This window comes from Lepidochelys kempii, chromosome 2, assembly GCF_965140285.1.
Source record: "Lepidochelys kempii isolate rLepKem1 chromosome 2, rLepKem1.hap1, whole genome shotgun sequence".
In the NCBI taxonomy this organism is placed as follows: domain Eukaryota; kingdom Metazoa; phylum Chordata; order Testudines; family Cheloniidae; genus Lepidochelys; species Lepidochelys kempii.
This window is the reverse complement of record NC_136381.1, coordinates 256,491,395-256,508,114: the sequence shown is the minus strand read 5'-3', so window position 1 is coordinate 256,508,114 and position 16,720 is coordinate 256,491,395. Positions and strand designations below refer to the sequence as shown.

Genomic DNA, 16,720 nt, shown 5'->3' with positions numbered 1-16,720 from the left:
CACTAAGAGGGTGGTGAAACACTGGAATGCGTTACCTAGGGAGGTGGTAGAATCTCCTTCCTTAGAGGTTTTTAAGGTCAGGCTTGACAAAGCCCTGGCTGGGATGATTTAACTGGGAATTGGTCCTGCTTTGAGCAGGGGGTTGGACTAGATGACCTTCTGGGGTCCCTTCCAACCCTGATATTCTATGATTCTATGAGAGCAGCTGTTACTATAACAGAAAGACATTCATCTTCCATTCTTGGAACCCTGAAATTCTATCAACAATGCCTATAAAATGACTCATCTTGCTCAGTTTTCAACTAGCTTTCATATACAGAACTATTTTTAGTGAACTTTAGTTTGTCACGCTGCACTTCAAAGTTTTATACTTTACTTATTTCAACTGTATTTGTAAGTGACCTGAAATAACTAAACAGCAGTTCTCTCTTCAGCATACCCTGCACAGTGCATTCACCCTGTCAGGGTTCCCTCCCCACTCTGAAGTCTAGTGTACAGATGTGGGGACCCGCATGGAAGACCCTAAGCTTATTTTTACCAGCTTAGGTTAAAAATTTTCCCAAGGCACAAATTTCACCTTGTCCTTGAACAGTATGCTGCCACCACCAAGTGATTTAGAAAAAGAACAAGGAAAGGACCACTTCGAGTTCCTATTTCCCCAAAATATCCCCCTAAAACACCCCCTTTCCTGGGGAGGCTTGAGAATAAACAAGATGAGCACAAACCAGCCTTGGATTTTTAAGACCCAAAACACTCAATTAGAGTCTTAAAAAACAGAACTTTATTAGAAGAACAAAAAAAGATAAGAGAACAACTCTGTTAGATCAGAATGGAAGATAATCTTACAGGCAGTCAGACTCAAAACACAGAGAATCCCTCTAGGCAATACTTTAAACTACAAAAAGACACAAAAACAGGAATACACATTTCTTCCAGCACAGCGAATTTCACAAGCCGAAACAAAGAAAACCCAACACATTTTCTAGCTAGATTACTTACTAACTTTATAGGAGATGGAGGGCTTACATCCTTGATCTGTTCCCAGCAAAGGTATCACACAGACAGACAAAAGCCTTCCCCCACTCCAGATTTGAAAGTGTCCTTTCATAGAATATCAGGTTTGGAAGGGACCTCAGGAGGTCATCTAGTCCAACCCCCTGCTCAAAGCAGGACCAATCCCCAATTAAATCATCCCAGCCAGGGCTTTGTCAAGCCTGACCTTAGAAACTTCTAAGGAAGGAGATTCTACCACCTCCCTCATTGGTCATTTTGGGTCAAGTGCCAGCCAGGTTACTTGAGCTTCTTAATCCTTTACAGGTAAACGGACTTTGCCTCTGGCCAGGAGGGATTTTATAGCACTGTATACAGAAAAGTGGTTACCCTTCCTCTTATATTTATGACAACCCCTCAGGTTTATTCTTGTATCAGCAGTTCACTGCAGTTACACACTCTTTCCATATTTATCTAACAGGAATGGTGATCACTCACTTTTGGGGCTTATAGTTGCCTTTGAAGGGGTTCCTTTAGCAGATACTTATTTTACAAACACAGAATCTGCATTAACAACACGGAGTCCTTGTGGCACCTTAGAGACTAACAAATGTATTTGGGCATAAACTTTCATGGGCTAAAACCCACTTCATCAGATGCCTGGAGTGAACAATACAGTAGGCAGGTATTATATATAACAGCACATGAAAAGATGGGAGTTGCCTTACCAAGTGGGGGGTCAGTGCTAATGAGGCCAATCCAATCAAGATGGAGGTGACCTAATCAAGATGGAGGGGACCTAATCCCAACAGCTGACAAGAAGGTGAGAGTATCAGAGGGAAAATTATTTTTTGCAGTGACCCAGCCACTCCCATTCTTTATTCAGGCCTAATTTGATAGTGTCAAGTTTGAAATTAATTCCAGTTCTGCAGTTTCTCACTGAAGTCTCCCAGGACTCTCAATAACTGACTTAAGTGCTCTCCTACTGGTTTTTGAATCTTACAATCCTTGATGTCTGATTTGTGTCCATTTATTCTTTTGTGTAGAGACTATCTGGTTTGCCCAATGTACATGGCAGAGGGGCATTACTGGCACATGATGGCATATACCACATTGGTAGATGTGCAAGGTGAACGAGGGCCTGATAGTGTGGCCGATGCAGTTAGGTCCTATGATGGTGTCCCCTGAATAGATACGCGGGCAGAGTTGGCAACAGGTTTGTTGCAGGGATTGGTTCCTGGGTTAGTGTTTTTGTTGTGTGGTGTGTAATTGCTGGTGAGTATATGCTTCAGGTTGGGGGGCTGCTTGTAAGCGAGGACTGACCTGTCTCCCAAGGTCTGTGAGAGTGAGGGATCATCCTTCAGGATAGGTTGTAGATCTTTGATGATGCGCTGGAGAGGTTTTAGTTCGGGGCTGTAGGTGACGGCTAGTGGCATTCTGTCACTTTCTTTGTTGGGCCTGTCCTGTAGTAAGTGACTTCTGGGTACCCTTCTGGCTCTGTCAGTCTGTTTCTTCTCTTTCCCAGGTAGCTTACTGTAATTTTAAGAACGCTTGATTGAGATCCTGTAGGTGTTTGTCTCTGTCTGAGGGAATCTGCATTGGTGATTGTGCAGGATAGGAAGTTCTATTACCTACAAAAAAGGTTTTCTACATTTCTTTTATTTTTTATTTCTATTTTTTTACTAACCCAGAATATCTAGCTTTTACCCTGTCCCATCAGGTGAAGGAACACATCCGTATTTATATAACAGTCTATAGAACACTTTTCTGGTTTCCTTAGGCTAACCAGTTCCAGAAGTTGACAGACATAAGACCAGTATTAGTACACACAACTAAAAATAGCAATAGTGGGCCACGTTTTCTGCTGATGTCAACTGACACACATCCATTGCCTTGGTCAGTTTATGCCAGCAGAAAATTATACACACCATCATGTTACCCCAACACTTGGTAAGAGGCTTTGGACAAACATCTAGCCACTTTTAGGTCAGGGTGGGCAAGCTTCCCTTCCTTACTCTAGAAAACATGGTCCACTATAATAGCCATCCAGCAACACTAAGGACACCTTTTAGCAGTAAAAGGCTCCTCTTCACTGCCAGCATCAAGAATCACTTGACTTACGAAGGGCAAGATTACCACTTTGCTTCCAAGAGACCAGTAGGTGAGTGCAATCCGCAATTAAATTTGTGCCATAGGTGATCCCAAGTTTGTCATCTGCACAGACTTCCACAAAGGATTTCTGCTCCATATCTTTACTTTTGAAAAAGTTTTAGGACTCCAGCAAAGCCACCCAGGTCTTCATTCTAGTAGTCGTCATCTTCAAAGAAAGATTAAGCTACAGTTTACACTGGTTAATAAATAATAATGTAATGGCCCAAACTACAGTTTGACTCACAGGACAACCTAAAATGTAAGACTCAGCACATCCCTGGGCCTGTTTTGTGCTTACAAGAAAGCAACAGAGAGTATTTAGTTTCCAAGCATTTTGACGTACCAGATATATAGTTGTACAGCAGCCACTGTGATGCTGTATAACCGCTCACACTCGTAAAGGACTGCACACTAAGCCAAGAGGAATTTATTCCATGAAACAATATTTTAAAAAGTCTCTGGGATGAAATTATTCCCACTGCTGGAACAAAGCTTTTCCAGGACATGAAGATACAGTAATTAAGAAGAACCAATTAAGAAAAGGGATTTTTATTCAAGCCTTTACAGGTCTTTGGATTGGAAGGCCAAATTTTATATTAAAAATTACATACAAGTTTAGACCCAGAACAGCTCCTGGAAACCCCAAACTGAACACAGAGCCCCCCACTGTGCTATATTCACCCATAGTATGAGAGTCCCTGACCCAAAGAACTTACAGCCTAAATAGAAATGACAGAGAAAAGAGCAGAGGAAAACAGAGGCAAAGAGAGGTGAAATGACTTGCCTAGCATCACAACAGCCTATTCATGGCAGAGCAGGGAATTAAACCCAGGATCCCTGAGCCACAATTCAGCATTTTAACCACTGCACCATGCTACCGCTCATCAGATCCATAATCGCTGCCACAATCTGGCTTTTGTCCTATTTTAGAGACAGAGAGAGAGAGAATACACGGTGTGGTATAAATTCTTTACACGCAAAGATTTGGGATGGACGCTTTACTCAAAACGGGCACAGCTATAACTACTTTATATGGTCAACCCAAACTGCAGCCAATAAAACCCTTCTGCTACTTCACGCTGTATTCTGTAAATGCCTCATGTTACAGAAAAAAAATTTAGGATTTTTTAAGAATATATTAGGGCTATTTTTCATATCCTTTTGACTGTAAAGCCTTATGCCTTCAATAATGTAAGTTCAAATATACAGGGCTAAGAAAAATGACCTGAGATCACTTTTCCATGCTTGATTTTAAAGCCTATTCCCAGGGAAATAAGTGAATTTAGGGCCGCAGTGGGAAGCAGGCAGTCTCCTCTCCCCAGTGGTATATAGCTCCAATTTCTAACCCTGCAGGGCTTAGGTGCTACCATAGTACAAAGCAATAAAATAATAATAGCGATAAAGTGAAAACATTTCTCTGTCAGGCTGATTTTAAGAACTGGTGGCTGTTTGAAGCTTCTTGGGGTTTTGGAACATTAAACCAGGTATCAAGGAGCAAGCATTAGGAGCAGGCAACAGGTGAGGTAATCAAAGGTGCATGATAAGCACATTTCTTTCCATGGCTCTACAAGGTGTCCATATATGCAGCATGAGTGTTCTTGTATTTTAATGTTGTATAACTGCATCAAGTTAAGTAAAACAGACAACGTGTGTAGGAAATTCCTACACTGTATTACACCACCGTAGGAGAACATGCAATTTAATATCAAAATGAATAACCTTCAAGATACCTATCATCTCCTCCCTCACTTTCCTGGTTGCACTGATTAAGTGCTACCAGTGCTTGCAAGGAATTCAAGTGTTTCCCTTGACCACAATGCATATTCTAAGACAATTTTAGAGAGGAAGAAGAGCTAGCAAGCTATTATAGAAATGGTGTTTATTATGTCCGGCCCAAAATTGTTATTTAGTCTCAAATTGCTGATTATTGCCAAACAGATGTGTGAATGACCAAAAATGACTGGAAGACACATTTGGGAACATGTGCTGCATCAGGCATAAGACTACTGTGGCTTGAACAGAGCCTTTTCTATAAAAACTAGTTATTGACATACAGTATGCGCATGTGAGAGCAAGAGAGACCAAGTTCAAACTTCAGTGAAGCAAAGGACTACCCAATGACAGGCTTAGCTGCAACCTGATACTCCTACTATGAAAAGCCCAAGGACAACTGAATTTCTCAGACCCCGCATATAGGAGAATTAGCAATCTTAACCCCTTAACTACTCTGCATACTTTAAAAATAAGCTAAATTTGAGGGATTTAAAAGTCTGCTGTCTTTCAGTCAGTCATACCATTGGGGAGGAAAGAAAACAAAAAACTGACTTTAACAAAAAACACTTTACGTTTCATTTTAATCCTCCCCACAACTGAACTCAATGGGACAAACCCATCCCTGAAATTACACCAGGCATGCATTTGGCTGAGTAGCTTTGTTTCAAAGCAACTGTAACTTCATTCTTGTCCACAGTTTTAAAGCTTTGTATAAGAATGTCTAATATGAGGACAGTCTCAAGCAAACAGTCACAGCAAACAGCTCACAACTGATTACGTAATACTGTAGTTGGCAGCCTCTACCCACACTACAGTCTCCTTACAACTTTAATAATGTAGTATTTAGCTTCCTTTCACAGATAAAGGCCTTGACATCATCTTTGCAATGCTTAAATGTCCTACTTTCAAAGAGGTATCTGTGGAGGCCAGGGCTACTGGGGAGAACCGTAGATGAGTAGACAACTCAAGTAAACAAAAGAACCTGCCATCAGTGCTCAGAAATGAGAAGGAGCTCACAGAAACAGCACTAAAACGCTTAGCAAATACCAAACCTGAAGTGCTCTCATTTTATAAAATAGTTTTATAATCCACAAAAAGGAGGGGGGAGGGGCTGAACGAACACATCTTTACTTCAGATTCACATTTACACTCTTTCCTCTCTAGGAATGCAAAGCTGTGTCTGCTATGTATTATATGATCCATGGTGTTTCTAAAAGCCAAATTAGAAAACATTTCTGACATCTGTATATAAAAATGGGCTTGTCAGAAAACAGGGTAACCTGTTTAACTTTACTATTTGATAAACAAGACAAGCTCTTAATTAGGGTGGAGACCACCAAATTAGCAACACAGACATCAGAAGTGAAAGGTAAACTTTTACCAAAACTTACAAGACAGGTTACCTCAGATACAGTATTCCCTATGCTAAAATAGGAAATGTGAAAATAAACAGAGCATCTAAGGTACCGCTGTGCAAGAACTAGACTAATACTGACCTTTTATTTTAATGGCAGCTGTTGTAGTAGCCTAGGAGAAAGTACAGCCTAGTGGCTAGTACACAGCACCAGGAATCAGGAATTCTATAGATTGTTCATTGGCTTGCTAGTGGCATGAGAATAAATACATGAAAGACAGATGCCCAAATACTATGGTAATAGGGCCCACAAGTACAGACTGATAATCATTTCAACAGGGCTTGAATGACTGTAGTGACTCTAAATTTGTAACAGGGAGCACACTACGGTCTTATTTCAGTACCTTCATATTTCTATTTAATTTATTCTATGTATGTTCTCAAATTATGCTCGTCACCACAGTATCTCGAGTGCCTTCAATAAGCAATATGACTACACATCTGTCACGAGTTGTTTGTTCTCTCATCCTCTCCTCGGAGAGAGAAACACATGCAGTGGAGTGTCATATTTTGGTAGGTTTAGGGTTTTGTTTTTCAAATACACACACCTGTTGGTATGGGTTTATGTTAGCGAAGGCAGGTAAAAGAAGTGTGTCTTGTACTTGGGGAAGAAGGTCTTGAGGTCTGTGATAGTCCTTTGCAACTTGGACAGTTCATTCCACAATCTCTCTCTCGTACTGTCCCCAGAGAAATTTCTGTCTCCTTTCTTTATAATCCCACCTGACGACTAAATTATAAACTCTTTGGTGCAGAGACTGTCTTTTACTCAGTATCTGCACAGGACCACGCATGGATCTCCAGACAGTAAACTTAACGCAAAACACGCCCCCAACCTTGCATAGCAGTTTGCCACACCATCATTTGTTGGACTGGAACCTAAATGATACACAACAGCTGGAGGACCCCAAGTTAAAAACTACTGAAATACAGGTGAATGGAAAAGGGTAATTCACATCTTTTGTACGGATGAACACAGATACCCACTGATGACTGTTTTAAAACTTTACCAAGCTCTATTTACACATATAAAACTCTAATTGCAGTCAGCCTGGTCTAAAAAGATCAGATTTCCTATGAGAGTAACAATGCAATCTAGCTGTACACAGCAGTGTTATAAACAGAAAGCCTTATTCTGAGGCTGGAGCACATTAGTCTAATTTTCACTGCTAGGCTGACTTGCCATACAGCACCACTCCCTTCATTTGGTTTAGATTGTTCTCTCATGGTAACTAGAGGCAGTGAACAAAATATTTAGTCTGATCTTGGACTAGTCCAGGAGTGGGCAATAATTTTCACAGGGGGGCCACTCCACGAATTTGGGTAAGTCGTCACGGGCTGCACATTTCTACTATATTCATAGAGGGGGTGAGGGCTCTAGGAGGGAGTTTGGGTGCAGGAGGGAGCTCCGGGCTGGTGCAGAGTACTGGGGTGCAGGAGAGGGTGAGGGGTGCAGGCTCTGGCCAGGAGGTGCTTATCACAGGCGGCTCCCAGCTGGCAGCACAGCAAGGTGCTCAGGGAGGCTGCCTGCTTGCCATGGCCCCATGCCGCTCCCAGAAGCAACTGCGGCCAGCTGCTGCTGGCGTGTTTCTCTGTGCCCCTTGGGGGGAGCGGGTCTCCATGCGCTGCCCATGCCTGCAAGCACCACCCCCGCAGCTCCCATTGGCTGGTTTCCGGCCAATGGGACCTGTGAGGATGGTGCTAGGGATGGGGGCAGCATGCGGAGCCACTCCCCCCCACCACCACCCCCTGCCAGGGTTGTGCAGAGACATGCCAGTAGCAGCCGGCCGCTTCCGGGAGCAGTGTGGGGCCATGGCAGGCAGGCAGCCTGACTGAGCGCCCCGCTCCACCACAGGATTTTTAGTGGTCTGGTCTCTGAGATCGTGAGGACGCTGGACAGAAACGTTAGTCATGGTGGGATGGACAGAAGTGTTAGACGGGCCAGAATTGCCCCTGGGCTAGTCACTTAATTTCTCTGTGCCTCAGTTCCCCACCCTGCAAAATAAGGATGATAATAAAATAAAATACTTTTCTTCCCCCCTTTGTCTGTTTAGCCTGTGAGCTCTCTGGGGCAGGGATATTTTGCTACATCCATGGTACCTAGCAAAACAGGGCCCAGATCTTGACTAAGGCTCCTATGTAACACTGTAATACAAATAACAAATAAATGAGCACCAAAACCATGGTGGGCCCATGCCAAATGCTATAATGTAACCAGAAGTCCTATGGGAAAAAAAATACATGAATTTTAAAAAGGTCTAAATATTGGCCAAAGTTTTTTATTTTATTGCTACCCAACGTTTTTTAGTTTTGAACAGAAGTAGCACCGCATAGCCAAGTAAAGACCAAACTGTGAGAAAATGACATGTAATTAGTGTATAACACGAAACATATTAAAATCTAAGCACAAAATTTGCTAGGTTTGTAGAATGCAAGGACACAGAATGTTTCATCTTTAATTTAGTTTCTGACCCTTTGACTTCAACAGCTCCAAGAAATCTTACAGAGAACGTTCAGGGAGAAAAGTGGTGTATATTATTTAATCTACCTCAAAAGGTACAAATGGCTAAACTGCTACAAATTATTTCTAGCTGAAGTACTAATGAAGAGGGGATACAAGACATCAGCAAAGCCTTAATGTTTAAGTGGGGGGGAGGGAGCTTGTAGTGGTGAATACCGTTCCACATCTCTCTCACTTAAAGACATCCAGTTTCACTGCTGTGAAAAAATCTCCTCAAGAAGGGACAGGCAAAAAGTCCCTAAGTGGGGACAGAGTAAAGAATGGCAGGTACAACATTACACAATTCAATTCCAGAGAATTCTATTGGCCAACCAAGACCTCACACCCTCCTGCTAGTTCTAAAATCAAAGCCTGGGTGGGATGAAAGGGGAAGAGGACACCTCTTCAAAATAGAGATTACACTTTGGGGTTCCTCTTTCCCAGCTTCCTACAAGGTTTTGTTATAGAGTGCAACTGAGCTGGAAATAGAGTAGCAGCTCCAAGAAGTTACACCATGCTGCTTCCTGCAGTTAACCAAGAAACTAAAAACTTTTTTAAATCGTTCATTCCACTGAATGAGAAACAGAAATGCTGACTTTGAAGCAAATCCCAAACAAACTCCACTGCACTTGGGTTCTGTTTAACAACAGCCTCTTTGTCAATTTATAAATAGTTATACAATTCTTAGAACCCATCTGTAAGGATAAATAACACTCTAAAGAGCTGTTTAGTTTGAGTTTTGATTAATGTGAAGTCCAGCAAGGTGTCTTCTCTTTTCATCACTTTCTTTTTGTTTTAAGTACGAGATGTCAGAATTACAGGACTACATCTTCAGTGCTATTTATTCTGGGTCCCCAACTTGAGAAACTTTGAAGAGGGCTGGTCTTCAAAAAGTGCTGACCACCCACCTTCTGAAAATGAGCCCACACCAAGGTTCTACAAGTTGGGCACCCAAAAATAAAGACATCCAAAATCACTATTCATTTTTAAAACATTTAGATCAGGTTATTATGCTTAATATAAGACAGTTGCCAAGCTGCATTTGCCTGAAAGGTGCTGAGTTTTACATTTGCAAGATATTACTCTGATCATCAGAAGATGATGGGAAACGGTCAGTTAACCAAAGCAGCTGGGTGCCATTCCATGAATGGCCACCTTCTTACCACCACCACCACCTCAAGAACTAGAATTTAGTATGCATTTCTGAAGCTAGACTCTGAAACATTAAAGGCCCAGAATTACTGCCTTTAAAAAACTGCAGTGATTTTTATTTTAAATATGTGCTGACTCTTAAGGGATCTTCATAATGGGTATTAAGCACCTGCACCATTTTTACTGGTGGCCCTGCCTAGAACAAAATTCATTCTGCATTAGGTAAATTTTGAAAATGCCTTGATTCTTTTAATAAAGTACTTATGTTCTGCAGAGGAACCTATCATAGAAAGAGGTGCCCCACAGATTAAAGAAGCCAGACATGTGGAGTGGGGCTAATGTTACCCCATTAACTCCTAAAAAATCCTGTTGGATTTGAGTTTTCAAAAGTAGTCGTCCTGCCTTACAAAACTAGAGACGCCCGTACACTTATCTGTGTTGGACAGTAGGGGAGGGGAGAAGTAGAGACGACAACAAAAATGAGGTGAAGAAACAGCTTGTTTCTTTCTTCTGTACCTTCTATTTAGTAGCAGCAGGGGAGACCTAAGACGACTGCATTGCTTAAACTGCAAACAACCGGCAAGCATGTCTTTGCTGAGCCACACCAGAATGGAGACCAGAGTGGATAGGAGGGTGGTGACAGCTAGGCTGTTGGCAATTGAAGAGCTTTGCTTTAATTGGCTGTTTCTGCTCAGTTGATGAGACGGTAAGAAAAATGTTACTGCCTGGATAGGTTACTCAAAGACACAAAATTGGCATAAATTTCAGCATATAAGGGCTTTTAGTTGGATGGCAGGGCTGGTGCAGACTGTCTCTCATTGTTCTAGTGAAGCGGATTTTTTCGTTGAAGTTTATTAGCAAACAAAAAACATACTCCAAAGTAACTGCATCCGATGAAGTGAGCTGTAGCTCACGAAAGCTTATGCTCAAATAAATTGGTTAGTCTCTAAGGTGCCACAAGTCCTCCTTTTCTTTTTGCATTAACAGAGATGTTCTAAAATTTTCATTGTTAAAAAAATACAAACTGCATAGGGCACTGAGAGTCAATGTTATAATGTCACTAATCTAATATATATTACACACAAACACACCTTTAACATAAGCATTGTCACAGTTCTGTAGAGAAGAAAACTTGATCTTGGGGGTATAATTAACTAGATTTGATTTTTTAAAAAAAATATCCTAGCCACCCGATTCAAAAAGTTTTGTGTTTTTAATGGCAATCGCCATTAACCTTGGACCAGAAGCTTCACTGTGTTTAATTAGTAAGGTAATGAAGCCAATCTTATTTTCTTTTTCAAGCACAAGACGACAAATACAAGACACTGAAACAGCAGACTAGATTTTGCTACATGGTGATTCTTATTTTGGAATGAGTTTAAATCCTGCAATGTCTCAGAGAAATGTGTATGTAATATGTTTTGCAAAATAAGCCATTTTCCATATTCTATATTATCTCAATTTCATAGATTAGAACACTATTTCTGAATATTTGGACTGTAGAAAATTTGTAAACAAAAGGCTAAAAATGAACATAATGTTTTCATCAACAAATCTTCAACACTCAAAAATTAAGCACACAACAGATACTTTTAGAAAGAATAGCAGTCTGTGCTTGTTTTGTTAGCCAGCCAAGGTAGCTCAGAAAATCCATCAACAATGGAGGTTGAGCTATTTTTAAAAAGCCCACCACTTTTCCACAGTCCTAAAATACACACACACACAGGATACCTCAAGCAACACACATGCTGTGAATCCCCACCAAAAAGCTGCAACTTTGTTCTCTTTTCCCACACAGCTGCCTTAGGAAAAGCTGGCAGACAAGGAGGGTCATAACTGCTCAACACACACAAATACTAGATGAAATGTGGAAAAGCCAATACATAAACACAGATTTACAATATTGCTGGTGCTCTAATTTGATGATCACAGACCTTTCAAAATAAATATGATTACATATAATTTTCTTTTTTTTTTCTTCATTAAATTTTAAGAAAAAGTCTGTCCTAGGGAGTTGTACCTTTTTATAACATGATACACACAGGAACCTTACAGGGTCAAAATTTTTAGGCAACTTTGTTTTTCTCTAGTTGATGTTTTCGCCATTGTATGAAATTACAGGAGCAGATTTTAACAACAAAAAGGGGCCATCTCACTTTAGAGCCACATGAGCTAAAAAGACCCAAGAAGCACACAGAAAGAAAATAAACTGGCTAAAAAAATCCCTTTTATGCACATAATATAATTTTCCAGCCAACACTGCCGTTGCGATTATAATAAACTGAATACCACTGTCCCAGCTATCCTGCTCCTTACAAAATACCTGATCTTGCTCGGCACAGCTATGTAAATACAAGGAAACAAAGCTGTATACAAGTGCTCTATCAATGAGCTACATGTCCTAGCTGGCTTGATTTCCACCACAAATTATTTTTTCTCTGCCCCTTCTCCCCCACACCATCACCTTTAGTATGACTTTACAATAATTACGAGATGGCACTGTTTAAAATACAAAACGCAGGCAGCGGCACTGCATATTTAATGGACACTCGGAACAAAGAACCACCACCAGCAGCAAGAACCTTGCGCCTGGTAGATTTCAGCTCGCGCGGTTCCCGGGAGCACATTCCAAAACAAACCCACCCCGACCTCATCCCCTCGAAGAACCGGGCAGGATCGCCTCCCGGTTTCCAATGGGAAACCATTTAACCAACGCATGGGGAAATCTCTTCCTCTTCCCAGTCTCTCCAGATTTAAAATAAAAATATTAGAAGGAAGAGGAAACTGCATTCCCACCAAACGCACGCAGCAAGCAAAAGGCACAACTGCAGCACCATCCCCCCACTTTAAAACCAGCAGCCTCTCTTGTGATCCTTTATCCACACTCCCCCCGCCGCCGCCACACACACACACACACACAAATACCACCAACCACCCTTTCCCTGCTCAGTAATGGATACAACGTAACAAGTTACTACACACAGCCTTCCCCTATCAGACCACCAGATTTGACTAAATAAAGATCAGCTTAGGATCCATTATGTTTGGGGGATATTTGTGGAAGAAGATAAAAAACAAAAAGAAATTTGCCGTGTGCTAGTGGGAAATCACCCCTTTCCCTTACAAAATGAGCCTCCTTAGAAACGGAGGGAAATGCACCCGGGGGGGGGGGGGTCAAGTAACTTTAAGTCTTTGTATTTCGTAACAATCCAATGCTATAGTAGCAACGTCAATGTATGTATCTATACACAAGATTGTGTTGCTGTATACGATCTGTAACCAAGATCATTGTTTTACCAATCTCCCAAAGGGTGAGCTCTCTTCCTCTCTCCACCCCTCATCAAAACAAGGAGGGAACCACACAACAAAGCAGCCCTGCAAAGCTGCGGCTCGCCTCCCAGAAATGGCTCTAGCTAAAAAGCCGCCCCTTTCCCCCTTGACAAAGGGAACACCCCGGTTTTACAATAGCCCAATACATCTAGCAGAACGAGAAAAATTCCAAAACAAGCAGCACACACCCCTGAAATGTTTAACTACCCCCCAAAAAACCCATCGTTACAATCACATGCGCTCCCCACCACGCCCCTTTCACCCCAAAAATCCAGCTCTTCAGGCTGAAACAAATGAAATGCATGCCAACGCTTTGGGAGATTCATTTAGTAGTATGGCCTTTTGGTTTTGCCCCTAAGCACGTCCAATGTTTACATTAAGTTCCATCATGGCACACAATGTCCCTATAAAAATGCAAACCCTGCAGATTTGTGGTGAAGTTTTTTAAGGATCAGGAAGGAAGATTTAAAAAAAAAACACCAACACTCTCAAAGGTGGGTCCTTTCGCTTCTCTCTTACAACTTTCTATTATGTCACCATGTCACAAATCAGCCCAAATGAATCATCTCATAAAAATAGCAAAAGCCTATGGGATCATAACATTTCATTAAGGGGGGGGGGGGGGAGAGGAGAGACACGCTTCAACCTACTTTCAGCACCGTTTAACTCTGGCAAGCTAGTTAAAAACAGTCCCTTTCAAAGAACTAAAAGACACAAATCAAGAAGAATCTGTTATGAAAAGGCGAAGAGCGTTTCCCAGGGACTAGTAAAATTACCCGAAATTAACACATTAATGGAGAAGAGAAGGGAGGAAGGAAATCAAGCCAGTTACACAACGCAGCCTTGCAAAGCCCCGAGTAAAAAACACATGGCTCTCTACCTGAAAGACAAAACAGTTACTAACAACCACAAGGTTGTTTTGTTTTTTTTTTACACTCAACTTGATTCCACACACAGACACACCGCTAACATGCCATTTTGACGAAGTTTCTTCGGAATCTGAGGCCGGAAACACTGTAATTCATTCACACACTCTTTAATTAAAGGGAACACAGAGCAGAAATATAATCCATTTGTATCATAACCAACAACGAAAACGGGAAGGTTTCTTAAAAAAAAATCTTAGCAACAATCTTATTTTTTCCATTCGTTACCGTTTAGGGATGTTTTAAGGGGAGGGGCAGGTGGTTTCGAATAATTGCATAATTTAATCCTTTTTCAAACGTGAATATAAAACTGTTCAATGAATATAGACATGAAATTTACTTACCTGCACAGAAAGTTCCACAAAGAAAGGCGAAAGTCAACCACGAAGCAATCATATTCCTTTACTTTTTTTTTCCCCCTTGTGTATCCCCCTCTACCCCCAAGGGGGAAAAAATGATCGGGAAAGTGAAGGGGGGTTGGAGGAAAACGAGAATCTCTACCAAAAAGCAACCAAAAAAAATAATAATAAGGCTCCTACAAAATCGAATTTAGTTCCTTCACAGTTGCAACAACGCATCCAGTTCGAGGGGGGGGGCACACAATTGCAGCGCCAGGACAGCGAGATCGGTGGCCGTCCGGCTCCCGGCTCCTCCTGCTCCGAGCTTTCCAAGAGTTTTCTCTGCCGGGGCTTTTGTGCAAGGAGAAAAGCGTGCACCACACCAACAACTCTCTCTCTCTCCCACCCCCCACCCCACCCCACCCCACCCCAACCCAGCCCCTTCTGCCTGCCCAGCAGCAGGGACTAGGGACACACACACCCCCGCAAGCACTAACCAAAGCCGACAAACAAACCCCACACACACGCGCGATCCCACAGCCGGGCGGCCACCACCAAATGCAAAGCGGGCGGCGGCGGCAAAACTTTGCAGCAGTGTTACCAACCCAGCATCCAGGGGAGCCGCTGAGCAGCTGGAGGCACCAGCCCAGCGGCTGCCGAGGAGGAGGAGGAGGCGGCGGCGGCGGCTGCCGCCCGGGCGGCGGAGACGAGGCTGGGAGAGGAGGAGACGAGGGAGCGGGCGCCGAGGCGGGCAGTGGCGCGCGGGGCGGGCTGCGGCTGAGGCGAGGGTCCGGCGCGAGGCATCGCCCGCGCGGGGAGCGGGCGGCGGCGGCCGGCGCGAGGCAGAGCAGCGGCAGCGGCTGGCTCTGGAGGGGCCATGTACCCAAAAAAAAAAAAAAAAACCCGAAAAAAAAAAAAAAAACCACCCTGAACCGAGTCCAAAATGGCTTCTGGGGAAGGGGGGGAGAGGGGGAGGGAGAAGCCGAGCTGGAGCCGGCGGCAGGACCCGGATGTTGGATACAAGGGCGGGGGGAGAGAGGCTGAGGGGAAGCCCAGCAGCTGACTGAGGGGAGGCGCTGCCCGCCTAGGCACGAGGCGGGGCGGGGCAGGGGCAGCCTGCCCCGGCTTGGTCCCCTCCCCCCCTTCTGGCTCCTTCAGCCCATGACAGGCCAGGACTTGCCAGCCCAGTGGCCCTTTGCATCGCCTCACCTGTGGCTCAGGGCCAGGACCAGATGTTTCAGAGGATGGTGCTGAAGTGGGCATTTAGGGGCTAAGCTGCCCTTAAGGGAAATTCCTTCCTCCCCCTGTCACCCAGTGGAGGTTGGTTTCAGCCCTGAAGCTTTTAGATCTCTTCCAAACTTTGGCTGTTGTTGGTAAATCCCTTCTAATATTCCTGTGCACCCTGTGACTGTCCTAGCCTCTCTCTGAATCCAGCTAAGCTCTTCCTCTCGTTGTCTTGTGGCAATGAGTTCCAAAGGCCAGTTGTGCCTTTGCTAAAAAACAAAAACCTTTCTGTACAGCACTGTCACCTTCGTGGACTCTGTCACTCTGGTGGTGTGCAGAAGCAAACCAGATAATACAGAAACAGTGCTAATAAGCTATAGATGGAAATTGGGAGCCACAAGAGTCAAAACTGGAGAGGTGCAGCTGATGTGATAGAGGAGGGAGTGAGGTGGATAGTCCCCTTCTACTCCAACATCTGAAAGCGAGAGAATGCAAGAAAGCTGTTTTCTTTGTCAGAAATCATAGAAGATGTTATCAGAAAACGATGAAGAAAGAGCGTCTGTCCCTGAAAAAATGACGAGAGATGGCAAACATGCCCTCATTCTATAAAGCAACTGCCACTGAATCAGAATGGACAGTAATGACAAATGGGACACAGCAGATCAAATACAGAGGAAAGCCTTCCTCTGAGAGATATTTAGGGAGGTTGTTTCCTTTGCACTTTGGCAAGACTTAAATAGCTTGTTATGGTAATAAAGTCTTAGGGTGGGAGTTTCAAAAGGTCTCAGCATTGGCCTAACCCTGCTTCTATTGAAGTCAATTGTAATACACCTATAGACTTCAACAGAAGATAGGCTAATGCTCTGAGCCATTCAAAATCTCATTCTTACTGATTTGGGAAGATGTGCATATTTCAGTTATGTGT

The 16,720-nt window shown here is 43.1% G+C and overlaps 1 protein-coding gene across 2 annotated transcripts in view; it reads right to left on the bottom strand.

Annotated features, from left to right (window-relative positions):
• Positions 1–15,335, bottom strand: part of ACVR2B (activin A receptor type 2B) — a 172,515-nt gene extending 157,180 nt beyond the window's left edge. Inside the window, exon 1 of one of the 2 annotated variants that reach the window (XM_073334660.2) lies at positions 15,177–15,335. In XM_073334660.2, coding sequence (XP_073190761.1) covers positions 15,177–15,183 — 7 coding nt within the window. In that variant the 5' untranslated portion in view covers positions 15,184–15,335. Of the gene's footprint in view, positions 1–14,577; positions 14,960–15,176 lie in introns of those variants that run through there. The other variant, XM_073334659.2, reaches the window with a different exon arrangement.
• Positions 15,336–16,720: the final 1,385 nt, after the last annotated feature.